The following is a 13,160-nucleotide window of genomic DNA, read 5'->3' as shown; positions in this document are numbered from 1 at the left end:
TATATACATATTCATCTTGTGAAGAAAAAAGATGAGTTTAACCCCAACCGCTCCCTTAAGACCACTACTATCCCCTGACCCAACCTTTGCTTGGAGGAAAGCTTGTTCAAGTTTGAGCCAGGTGCGCCTAACTTTGAAGTTTTGAAGTAGGTAAATCCCACGTCCATGCACCATGAACTTGACAGACAAGCGACTTGGCCCTTCCCTCTTTACTGTCACCCCAGCATTGTCCTTGCAGTATTTTTATGTATGTAAAGATTAACGAGGCCCAAAAAGGAACCGAGTAGGAGATACGCACCAATGCAGGCCCCAAACGCGTGTCTAAACCAGCCTCTTTGTCTGTAGAATCATTTGCACTGCAGATTCGTGTAGTCTTCTGTGCCATGTAGTTTGGATACTTATAGCAGCCCGCCCAACATCCGCCGGCGGGGAAGGGCTAATTACAGCCCTGGACAGTGGAGTTTGCGTTACACAGACTAGCTAGGAGGCACTTCAACATTTAATTAATAGGTTGTTCCTACAGATGTTATGTGTGCAAATGAGTTTGTTGGAGTGGAGCAGAGTCTCTATCCTACGCCCCAACCTATCAAATATCGAGCCTTCGTTCCACAACAAATCCACGTTGAACTCAAAGCATTCAAGACACGTTCAACGAAACGTGTTACAAGCTCCACTCCGCCTGAAAAGTACACAGCGTAACTTTATTTGGCTTATAATGAAGCACTATCGTATTCTGATTGTTCAGATATGATTTAGTTGCAGCGTGTGCTATCCAAATTGATTTAAAAAAAAAGCAGTCTACTCGCCAATATCGAACCGGGTTTGCGCCACCATCTCACAGGTGGGAATGTATCCACTGAATTTTTGAGGAAGCTATTACGAGTCATAAGGTGGGGTCACACATGCGTATATATTCAAGTCCGTTTGAGGTGCGTTTGAAGCTCTTAGTCTCTACCAGGCTCCACAGGTCGCGGGAAAAATAGTACAATGTGGACAAATATAGATACATAACATGCCAGATGAGTTAGCTGACTGAGAAGTATGGTTAGCGACCCAGCTAACTCGTCTGACATGTTAACTGTTTACGTTTGTCCAATTTCTACTATTTTTCCAACGACCTGTGAAGCCTGGTGGAGGCAAATATTTCCATGCGCGCCTCATACGGACTTAAATATATACGCAGGTGTGCCCCCACCTTATGTTTTTTGTTCATTCTAGGCGTGTCGTGTGCGCGGCGATTGTTGCTAGGCTCTGATTGAAAAGCCAAGAACAGTTCTTTGTGCTTAATTATAGAGGCTTTCTCTCATGCATTGTTTGGTTCAGTTCAACTACAATATGGCCTTACGTTCGAGAGTCAAGTCATATTCTGTTCAGAAAGTAGTGTACTTGGGTGAGAGTTGGAAAAATACATATTACGTAGAGGACGTGGGTAGATGGTACATACTGTTTAAAGTGACTTTGTTGCGTCTATTCGAAGAAATGACTAAATATCGCGTGGCGCTGTGGATCCGGAGGCACAACATTGAAGCTCACGGTCCATTTATAATACCGAAAAATAGCGTCTTTTATACCCTGGGTGCCAGGCCGATCGGGTAGCCAGCTGCAGACGGTTTCTTTGGCGCCCCAGGGCAGTCTGCTCGCCGATCTAAAATTAGCACTCGGGGAGTTAAGCTCGAAGGAACGGTTTTCGCTACCAGTACCAGTAGGGCTAAACTCCCTCGGGCTAAACTTCCCCGGAGCGCTGAGTTAGATTGGCGGGCAGATTGCGTTGAGCCGCCGAACCGAAGACACCGCCTGCCGCCCCTAGGTATCAGTCTGGTTCCAAGGTATGTCTTTAGGTGCGCACTACACCCCGATCATCAGTGTCTTTTAAAATTAAGAACGTAGGGCAGGTTACCAAGCTGTCGTTGAGAAAGCTACCAGCGACAGCAAAAGAAGGACAGACATTAAAAATTGAGACCACAAGCTACTCCCCACCGAAACCTATGCTTTGAGAACAAACGGCGGGCTTATCTGATTTTACAAACGTATCTGACAGCATATGGCACTCTAAACGTAATTTCAATCCACTTTGTTCCAAAAACAGAGTAGAAAAAACATGAAAAAAAAGCAAGTTGTTTGTTTATCTTGCTCGATATCCATATGGCCTCTCCCATGCCCGATCATCGCTGTGAAAACGAAAGTTCACTTTCACTGTCCCGGATGTGAAAGTTCATAGTTCAATAGTGACTCACACATATGACTCATGAAAAAAACCCACTGGTCAGACAACCTTTGATTAAAGAAACGATTGTGACGCCACTTAACGGACTTAACGGACATAACCTGAAGCATTTTCAGGTTAAAATCAGAGACACATACTTCTTGTTTGTGGGACGTTTTGGTGCACAAATTTGACTTAGTCTGTAAACTTTAACAAGATCTCTTCTGTATTAAGGTACAACAGACTTGGAATCGTTGAAGATGAATGGCCATGTAATCCCCTACACGCCGTTCGCTGTGGACTTTTGGAGATCCCGACAGTGTGACCGCACAGGAACCAGACTCTTCTTCCTGACACACATGCACGCCGATCATACGTCAGGTAGTTAAGCTCTTAAGCTTTTGTTATCCGGCTTATCTATGACGATTGAGTCTTCGTATATTGGAATTTTTCGTAGATGTATCATAGTAACTACACCTGATCAAACCAGTTTGATGCATAAGGGCTGGGTCAATACCTTGAACATAAAACAGGAACATACACCCCCCGTCGTCAAATGTGAAATTCCTGAATTTTTGTTGCATTAGATTTGAATTTCTGTGATGCATATTGTTGTATTTGAACTTGTTGGATTTCTGTTGTCATCGTTATTGTTCCTTTATGTACAAGATCAAATATATCAGCTTCTCGCGGTTATTATAATGTTTAAAGCATCAACTTCTGTGAGCATCATATTACCGTCTATATTATCATTTTGCGTCGGATAGTTCACTGACTTGTTTGCTATTTTGTTTGCTATCATACCTTCTAATTTCAGGTAATAAAAGCAAACTTGGCAGGATCAATTCGCAAAGATTGGAAGCTAGCCTTTTCACAGACTACGTCGACAACGCGGGCTGTGTAAAGTTACTACATAGAGTATAAAAGAGACGATAGGATATATAAATAACAAACTTGAAATGTAATATTATTCACAGTTGGGCGGTTTTGATCTGTAGTTCTGTCCGGAAATGGATATTGATTATTGTAGCAGGCTATATATAGAGAGAACAAGATTATTTCTGTTTGGAAATGTTGCCGTTTCTGAACACTTGGAGCTTTGTAAAATATCGTGATGAGAAGTCATGTGATCTTCCTTGTAAAACTATTTCAATGCTGACCATCTTCTCAGGACTATCACCATCATGGAAACATCCCATCTACTGCTCGGAGGTTACAGCCAAGCTGCTGAAACAGAAGTTCGACATCACACCAGAACTGGTGCGCCCCCTGGCGGTGGGGGAGAGCCGCATACTGCCCCTGGACGAGACGAGACAGGAGACCATGACGGTGAAAGTGTTTGATGCTAACCACTGTCCGGGTGCCGTCATGTTCCTGTTTCAGGGGTACTTTGGATCCATCTTCTACACGGGAGACTTCAGGTACGGCCTTGGGCACGAGTCGACTACTTTATTCGATACATTAAGTTTCGCAAACCTAAAACATGTATTTGATTGATAATCGTCAAGTTATTGCATGTTCGTACCCGTAGGCACAAAAGACCACATGTGGTCTAACTCAATCTCTCTCTCTGTCAGTCAGTCTATACAGACTACGACAAAGGAGACTGCAATACAAAAGTGTACAAATTGAATACAATCTATATAGTAATTTCAAACTATAGACTAGATGGAGAATGGACTAAAATATTATGTATTCCTATAAGAAACATCATATACTATATATAGTAATGACCTCTCTTTTTTAAACACGTGGAGATACATTTGACTTGACTTATGTCGGGTGTCGCTCCTACCCTGCCACCCGAACCACTGTAGCAGCCCAGAAGACCATGTCAAGCATCTTACATTTACATATTGCATTAATGCATTCAACTCCTCCGGGAAAAAGCAACTCTTGCTTGTTTTCTCCAACCTCTCCAGATACAGCTCAGAAATGTTTGGGCACGATGTCCTGGCAAAAAGACAGTCTATAGATGTACTGTACCTGGACAACACCTACTGCAGCCCGGAGTGTGAGTTTCCATCCAGGACACAAGCCACGCAGATGATAAAGGATATCATATCTCGTCACCCAGGGCACGACATTGTATTGGGCGTGTCTAGTAATGCTTTAGGGAAGGAGGACATGCTCGTGGAACTGGCCAAGACATTTCAGACCTGGGTGGTGGTGACACCACAGAGGCTGGAAACCTTGAAGCTGTTGGAACTGCCAAACGTCTTCACCACAGACCCTGAGGCAGGCAGGATTAGGGTCGCTCTAAAGTACCAAATCACCAGGAAAAACATTGACAGGTGGAACAAAGAGAAACCCACAATAGCCATCATAGCGTCATCCATGTATGCTGGGTTGGACGGGATACCGAACGTTCACATCGTCCCATACTCTGACCACTCGTCGCACCGAGAGTTACACGAGTTCGTGTCCAGGCTCAAGCCTAGGTCCATCATCCCTGTGGTGAGAGCCGGGAACGGTAAGGGTGAGTCTGGGGCATCGCTGCAGCGGAGAGCAGACATGCACTGCTTCGACAACTACCTCGATTCAAGTGCAAAGAGAAAATTCCAGGTTCCTGAATCTGTCGAGAAGTTTATGTACCACGGCTCCAATTCCGCCACAGGAAGAATAAAAGGCACCAGCATTTTTGATGGTCCAAAAAGAGTGAGGTCCAAGCTGGGCGTACATTATATAGATGACGACAGTACAGAGCACAGTACATCGGAGAATCGTAAGTGTACCTAGCAGTAACAGTAGGCCCAGAAAATGAAACCATGACAGTCGAAACTTAAAGAACCACTACACCGAGATGAAAATTGAGCAATTGAAAAAGATGAAAACATTGCATGGCTGTTGATACGAAAGCACGTGTTCTCCGTATAATGCATCTGAAGTCTGTGTTAAAAACCTGCAACAAAGATAGGGCCTTGTGAACCATTGCATTTAAAAATAGATCGTCATGGGATTAAAATGGACCTTCAAGACGACGAAAAGCAATGGATGTAGATAAAACGATTGTTGGAAGGAGGTTTAGGTACCGTGTACAGGAAAGTAACAATAGATAGAGCTGTTTAGAACAGTCTGCATTGTTTACAGACATCACACAGGTGAATTAGGTGAAGGACTCGTTTTCCCAAACTTTTTGTTCGCACGCTCGCATCAGTTTTCGAGTCACAAGATGATGTCATCCATATTATCGAATTATCATGGCCTCATGATAGATGATTCATTAGAGTAAGTCCAACTGGTTACGTAGATATTTGCAAAATGGATTACAAAAATTCGAATGTGATATAACATACAGTATATAAATACCGGAATCATGATGTAAGAGATATAATTATAGGTGTATTTATTTATGAAATGTATTAGAATATATTTGTACTTCTGTATTTCTGTTGTAATGGACATCAGTTTCTGTCTCACTGAGATTCTTTATCATAATTGTAAAGTCATATATCTGTAGGAACAACCTAATGATGAAGTGCCTCCTAGCAACTAGTATTCAAACTACATGGCACGGAAGACTACCTGCAGTGGACATGATTTTTCAGATAAACTGTGTTCTCTGTCGGGATGCTACCAAAGAATAAATCAATCAATACAAATGAAGAAACATAATGCCAATGTGATATGCGCACTTTGAATCAGCCACAATCGCAAACTTTGGTACGTTCAAGTACGTTATATAAGACCTTGGTACGTTGACTCGTTTTAGAACGAAAAAAAAAAAAAAAAGCACACCGGCTGCGCGACCGGCTGAGTTGCGCCCAAAACAAAATTTCGTTGCGCAGCGCAACTACGCACCCATGTCATGTCATGTGTTCAACTTAGGATTTCGTGCCCATGTCAATTGTGGATCACTCTGCCGCCTGGCGACTAATATTGAAATTTGCAAAAGCAGGCCTAGGAAAGTGATGTTATGATCACCCACCTTGGGATGTCCCTTGGATGTCTATAGCGGGCTATAGTGGTTAGGGAAGTAAGAAACATCTATATTGATGATAGAGAAAACTTTACCACAAAGTACGGTGTGTTCCTTATAAAAGAATCGTGATTTCTCGGTTTTTGAAAAGCCATGATAATATTACGCATACCACTAAAGAGTAGGATGACCGAGCATGGCGAACCTTGTTTCTACAACGTTTAACAGTGATTGCACAGCAAACATGAGTTAGACGATTGCTGGAATCATAGCAGGTTTTAAAGTCTAGATTTTAAAGGGATCCGATAGACCAAGGAGCTTTCATCAGAAAGGTCCTTGTATAGACATTTTGCCAAATAAAAGAATATTTTGCCATAAATTATCTCCAAAATATTCTTTCTATTCAAAAGATCATTATTACTATCATTTTAGAAAGGGCCCGCCGGAGACTACGAAACAGTGAAAGTCATCTAAAGTCATCTGATCTCATCTGAACGAAACCTCAGACAGACTCTCGGGTATTCTCGCGTGACTTCAGCTGACCTACTTCCTACATCCGGGACTTGGCGGGAGAATTTCAAGATGGCGGCGCAGCTAACGGATGAAGAGCTGCGAGCAGAGTTGAAATCTTTAGGCCAAAATGTTGGCCCCGTTACCGCGACCACACGGCGCCTGTACGAAACAAAGCTCACACAGCTTCGGTCGCAGCGAAGGAAATCGTCCACAGCGGCCTCCGGCGTGAAACCGTCGCGGAAACTCATCGGGTTCAGCTCGGACGAGAGCGAGGGGGAAGCCGCCGAGAGGAACGGCCAGAAATTCCGACACAGACGGACACCAAAGTCTCGACCCTCCCGGACCGTGAACAGGTCCGAGAATTCGTACGAAAATGTGGCAGACTCTAGAGGAGCTTCCGCGAAGGCTCGTGTGAGCGTCGACTCCCGGTCCGGCCGGAAAAGTGGTGTTTTGGGGAGTGTTGTTGGAGTGCGCCGCCGAGGCGCCACCCCGCCTGTCCACGATCACAAACCCACGCCAGACGACGAGGAATATTCCGACACGGACGGAGATCTGCCAGACGGGCTGGCGAGCTACGCCGCGGCAGGAGGCGAAGGGAGCGTCAACGGACAGGACAGTTTTGATATGAACCGTACATTCAACAAGACGGGCGACGCGACGCCGCCGAGTTTCAGCCTCAACACGTGGGGATCCAGCAAAAACTCCACTCCGCGAACAAGCACACCGACAAAAAAAACATCCACACCCGACATGGGCGCGACCAACTCCAGACTCAAACCCATCGCCAACCATGCAAACCACATCCACAGCAATAGGAAACAGAGTAAAATGACTGTTTGGGTGTCGTCTCCCCTTTCCAGACCCCCTCTCCCCACCCATCGGAGACCCCCCAACTCCACCACCCCCCAACAACCGAACGGCGGAACGCCAGCCCCAAAGGACTACAACAACGGCGAGGAGGATATCCTTCAGAAGGAGTTCCAGACAGCAGAGGACCTTAACAGGTAACAAGTTTACCACGCACACGAGCTGCGCTGTTTCGCACGCAATGCCTGTTTTTTTCTTCTTATTTTTACGAGACAAATATACAAGGGGATGCATTATTGGCTGGGACAGCTGCACTGGTTCGTGCCAACCCTTACGTCATCAAACCCCAGCCAAAAAGGAACCTTGAAAGGTCATTGAACTCATGGCCCTCTTCCAAGGAGTTTGTTTTCGATGGCTGTTGTCCCATTATTTGGGACAGTAACAAGCATTTAGCTCTAGACACCAAAAACATTTGACAATCAGATATTTCTTGAGGTAGATGTTGGTATTAAAGAAATGTTGCAAACAGGCCCTGAAGTTGAATCTAGAAGTACAAGTACCAGTACCGTAAATTCATTCATTTTTGCATGGATTTAATTCTGTGCTAGGGCTGGAAAGGAGGTCTAAGCAGTGATTAAAGTTTGCGGTCCAAACAATACAGTAGCACAAAAGCACACGGTAGAAAGACACAGCGATAACCACGAAAATAAAACCACAGCGACTATTTCAAGACTTACAGTATTATTAGTCATATCAAGTAGTTGCCACATTATTCAGAGAAGGGACTGTAGGGTACTAAATACTACTACTAAGTTATTAAGTGCAGTGTTTTATAATGTAATTACCTTGGTTTTATTTTTTTTTTGGCTATACCTAAAAAAATTATTGAAATAAATTCTAGACGTCATTGAGCTAGCTGAAATATTGCAGAAAATAGATATTTGGATTAAAAAAGATTAATTTCAATCGACAATACAGCAAACACACACAAAACAAGAATACAAACAAAGAAGGACCATGTTCAATTATAATATTAATAAGCTGGATCCAAGATCAATCTGCACATGTATATCACACTGAATTATCATAAATATGGGTAGTACTGTAGCATGTCAAAAGTGAAGGCCCCTAACTTGTAAACAGTCTGTCTAGATCCTGCTTGATGCACGTCCAGTAGTATTGTATTATCTTAGTACAGTTCTAGCCCAAGTTGCACAAGGTATCATATAAACCATGCTCCCTCTGCTCAGAACTTGAATTCGAAATTCTGTAGCTAACTTTAAAATTTTTAACAAGTAATACAATGTTATTTTTCTCTCTAAACATGCTACATGCATTTGTGTACAATACTACCTGCACAGTCCAACACAATGTAATCTAACACTATATGATGCCTCAGTGCACGAGAGTCATATATATTTGCACAGGTCCAAATTTTGAATGCACTTATCAAAGTCTAAAGTACATATGCACGCTGTATTTTGAGACCTGTGCAGTCAGTCTATGCAGGTGGTATTTTGACTTTGAGCCTGCAAGTTTGAGCTAAACCCAGCAACAGCTATCCCTGAGCAGAGTGTTATGAGATGTTTGTCCCCAGATTGTTATCGCTGTGTTTATTGACAATGTACCTTAGAATCAACACCTGGCATATTTGCCTGTCTGGTCTGGAGGTGGACAAGCAATCATCTCCAAGCAGATGTTCGAAAAATCAAGTCTTATCTATTTATTCATTTATTTGTTTATTTAGATGAATAAATAAATGAAAATAGAAAGCAAATCTTCTGGAGTGCAGTTTTATTAAAGAAAATCATAACATACTTCAGGGTGAAAGTAGTGAAGTGTTAGAGATGTTTTCAATTACAGAAGTTTTGTAGTTTTTATAACAGACTGCCAAAATCTAAGCCTAATGATTTTCCCATTATAAGAGGTCGTTATCAAGTTAACGATGTCTAGCGAGACAACGTCACAAGTTTCCTTCCTATAATAGTATAAAGCATTGCAATTTTCCTCTCTCTGGGCCAGAAATTGTTAGTTTTCCCTCCCTGAAAAAATTTTCCTTCTCAGGAAATGTCCCAATTTTCCCTCCCAGATTATTACAATGATGAATCCCCCCTCAAAATTATTATCTTTGAAAAGATTTTCTCCCCCAGAAAACACAACAAGTTTCCCTCCCAGGAAATATTACAATTTTTCTGGCAAAAAATGGTCCGATTTTCCCTCCCCGAATCTGCTTGGAGATGAGACAAGCAGTGACCCTTCTTTCTACAAGGTTGAAAACTTGGTCTGAATGTGGGACTCCAGAACAGCTGAACTTATTCACAGACAGCCCAAAATACTGTAGAGGTCCTAAAGTCAGCGCTGCTATCTGGGACACACTCAACTGGGTCATACATGGTCTAATGTTCAAGCAGATGTGCGGAAGAAGATCGAGGTTTACTGAAACTCTTGAAACTTTCGCTGTGGTTTGTTGTGCAGTTTTCGCTTGCAAGGTGACATCCCCACTGTTAGTGTTACTAAAATGATGGCATGAATTTGTCTCGCTTGTGTATATGAATACTGTAGTACAGGATTGTTTCAACCAAAAATTAAGAATAGCAAAAAAAACTCTTTCCCACTCTAAATTGCAAAATAAAAACCCTGCAGAAAAAGTGCAAAAGTAACTGAATTTACTGTACATATATCTGAAATTTGTCACTGATTACACATGTACAAGGTTTCCACAGGTTTTCTGTTACTGACTAGTACATGTAGGTCTTACATGCAGGGCTCGAAATTCATTTTTGGGAATAGGTGCACTGGTGCACCCAAAGTAGAAAATTGGGTGCACCAAAATATTTTTGGGTGCACCACATAAAATAAAGTAGAATATCAGAATAACATAATTGCAAACCTACTCATTATGATTAGTTATTATAGTATCTTCAGAAATCGGAAGTACTATGACAGTCATTTTATTATCTTTCTAGCTCACAGATGTCAAGAATCGGGTGTTTACTTAGTATACTGACATCTTAACATACATAAGCCTATCAAAATATTTGGGTGCACCCTGTGCACCCACAGAAAAAAATTGGGTGCACAGCTCCAATTTTGGGTGCACCTGGGTGCACAAAACCCCAGTATTTCGAGCCCTGACATGTGTAATATTCTAATGTTCAAGCAGATGTTTGGGGCAGAAACTGTGATGTTACCCATCCGTTGACACAGCGTTGAACATGACAATGTTTGAGCAATGTTTAAATGTTGGTTGTTTGACAGGCTTTCCAGTGTTTTGTATAGAAACACTTTCAAGAGGCCATTCAATTACAAGAAAAAGTTAGAGTTTATAATTATATAGTGTACATTTTTTACACGTACCACCCTGGTTTGTCGACATGTACTTATCATATGTTAATGACAGGCACAGAACATTAATGATTAACTATAGCTCCTATCATAATGAAGGATTTTCTGAATGTTAACAACTTAACGTTTATATACCTCTATATCCGACAAACAGGGAATTGGATTGATGTAGCCAGTAAGTAACTCTAGACTGGCTGCAGCTTGCATCAGCTGCTAGGTTAATTTAAGCTGTTGTTTTGACTAAGTCTCCTGCTATGTCAACATAGACAAGTCTGAGGTATAAATATAGGTCAAGTTGGTCCAGAAGGGTGCAGGTAAGGGCACGTGTGCTGTCAATGTGTGACAGCACTGTACAGGTGTGGCAGGAACAGGTGGGACAGTATTATACAGGTGTGGGCATTTGTGCTGACATGTGTCACAGCATTGTACATGTGTGCAGGTGTGGGCATTTGTGCTGACATGTGTCACAGGACTAAAGGTGTGTAGGTGTGGGTATGTGTGCCGACATGTGTGACAGCACTGTGCAGGTGTGTGTGTGTGCTGACATGTGTGACAGCACTGTGCAGGTGTGGGTGGGTGTGCTGACATGTGTCACAGCACTGTACAGGTATGCAGGTGTGGGTGTGCTGACATGTGTCACAGGACTGTACATGTGTGCAGGTGTGTGTGTGTGTGCTGACATGTGTGACAGCACTGTACAGGTGTAGCATGTACAGGTGGGACAGTATTATACAGGTGTGGGCATTTGTCACAGGACTGTACATGTGTGCAGGTGTGGGTATGTGTGCTGACATGTGTGACAGCACTGTACATGTGTGCAGGTGTGGGTATGTGTGCTGACATGTGTGAGACAGCACTGTGCAGGTGTGTGTGTGTGTGCTAACATGTGTGACAGCACTGTGCAGGTGTGTGTATGTGTGCTACCATGTGTGACAGCACTGTGCAGGTGTGTGTGTGTGTGTGTGTGTGTGCTGACATGTGTGACAGCACTGTGCAGGTGTGTGTGTGTGTGTGTGTGTGCTGACATGTGTGACAGCACTGTACAGGTGTGCAGGTGTGGGTATGTGTGCTGACATGTGTGACAGCATTACAGATGTAGCATGTACATGTGGGACAGTATTATACAGGTGCTGGCATTTGTGCAGACATGTGTCACGGCACTATACATGTGTGCCAGGTGTGTGTGTGTGTGTTGACATTTGTGACAGCACTATACAGGTGTGCAGGTGTGGGTATGTGTGGTGACATGTGTCACAGCACTGTACATGTGTGCAGGTGTGGGCATTTGTGCTGACGTGTCACAGGACTGTACAGGTGTGGGTATGTGTGCTGACATGTGTGACAGCACTAGCTGACATGTGTGACAGCACTACAGATGTAGCATGTACATGTGGGACAGTATTATACAGGCGTGGACATGTGTGGTGACATGTACCACAGCACTGTGCAGGTATGCAGGTGTGGGTGTGTGCGCTGACATGTGTGACAGCACTGTACAGGTGTGGGTATGTGTGCCGACATGTGTCACAGGACTGTACAGGTGTGCAGGTGTGGGTATTTGTGCTGACATGTGTCACAGGACTGTACAGGTAAGGGCATGTGTGCTGACAATGTGTTCAATCAGTTCTGGGGATATTAACTCCCAGGTTATGGATAGCACAAATAATGTATGTGTTTCATCAAATGTTTGGAAATTTGTATCATTATGTTTGCCTGGTGCATATTTTGAATTTGAACATGATCTCATGACTTTTTTTGTAAACCAAACCCTTTCTGCAGTGTTTCAGGTGGTGTGTACTGGGGCCAGTACTGATGTGTTCTTCCTTTTTGCAGTGTTTCAGGCAGTGTGTACTGGGGCCAGTACTGATGCTGTTCTTCCTTTCTGCAGTGTTTCAGGCGGTGTGTACTGGGGCCAGTACTGATGCTGTTCTTCCTTTCTGCAGTGTTTCAGGCGGTGTGTACTGGGGCCAGTACTGATGTGTTCTTCCTTTCTGCAGTGTTTCAGGCGGTGTGTACTGGGGCCAGTACTGATGTGTTCTTCCTTTCTGCAGTGTTTCAGGTGGTGTGTACTGGGGCCAGTACTGATGCTGTTCTTCCTTTCTGCAGTGTTTCAGGCGGTGTGTACTGGGGCCAGTACTGATGTGTTCTTCCTTTCTGCAGTGTTTCAGGCGGTGTGTACTGGGGCCAGTACTGATGTGTTCTTCCTTTCTGCAGTGTTTCAGGTGGTGTGTACTGGGGCCAGTACTGATGCTGTTCTTCCTTTCTGCAGTGTTTCAGGAGGTGTGTACTGGGGCCAGTACTGATGCTGTTCTTCCTTTCTGCAGTGTTTCAGGCGGTGTGTACTGGGGCCAGTACGTATCCAGAGTACTGCTG

At 43.5% G+C, this 13,160-nt stretch overlaps 2 protein-coding genes across 3 annotated transcripts; both read left to right on the top strand.

Moving 5' to 3' along the window:
- The first annotated feature begins 2,096 nt into the window (after positions 1 to 2,096).
- LOC118416127 (5' exonuclease Apollo-like) lies at positions 2,097 to 5,511 on the top strand. The gene is made up of 3 exons (XM_035821202.1): positions 2,097 to 2,584; positions 3,375 to 3,624; positions 4,126 to 5,511. The coding sequence occupies exons 1-3, from the start codon at positions 2,464 to 2,466 to the stop codon at positions 4,940 to 4,942; spliced, it is 1,188 nt and encodes a 395-aa protein (XP_035677095.1). The 5' UTR covers positions 2,097 to 2,463; the 3' UTR covers positions 4,943 to 5,511.
- Positions 5,512 to 6,654: 1,143 nt separating this feature from the next.
- LOC118415231 (LEM protein 2-like) lies at positions 6,655 to 13,056 on the top strand. Of its 2 annotated transcripts, none has more exons than XM_035819643.1 (2): positions 6,655 to 7,639; positions 12,676 to 13,056. In XM_035819643.1, exons 1-2 carry the CDS (start codon positions 6,705 to 6,707, stop codon positions 12,707 to 12,709), a joined length of 969 nt encoding a protein of 322 aa, XP_035675536.1. In that variant the 5' UTR covers positions 6,655 to 6,704; the 3' UTR covers positions 12,710 to 13,056. The 2 variants fall into 2 exon arrangements, with proteins under 2 accessions (XP_035675536.1, XP_035675537.1); XM_035819644.1 differs by lacking the exon at positions 12,676 to 13,056 and adding an exon at positions 12,567 to 12,615.
- The last annotated feature ends 104 nt before the right edge of the window (positions 13,057 to 13,160 follow it).

This window comes from Branchiostoma floridae, chromosome 5 (assembly GCF_000003815.2).
Source record: "Branchiostoma floridae strain S238N-H82 chromosome 5, Bfl_VNyyK, whole genome shotgun sequence".
Taxonomy (NCBI): domain Eukaryota; kingdom Metazoa; phylum Chordata; class Leptocardii; order Amphioxiformes; family Branchiostomatidae; genus Branchiostoma; species Branchiostoma floridae.
The sequence above is the reverse complement of the archived record's forward strand: the minus strand, read 5'-3'. Positions and strand labels throughout refer to the sequence as shown.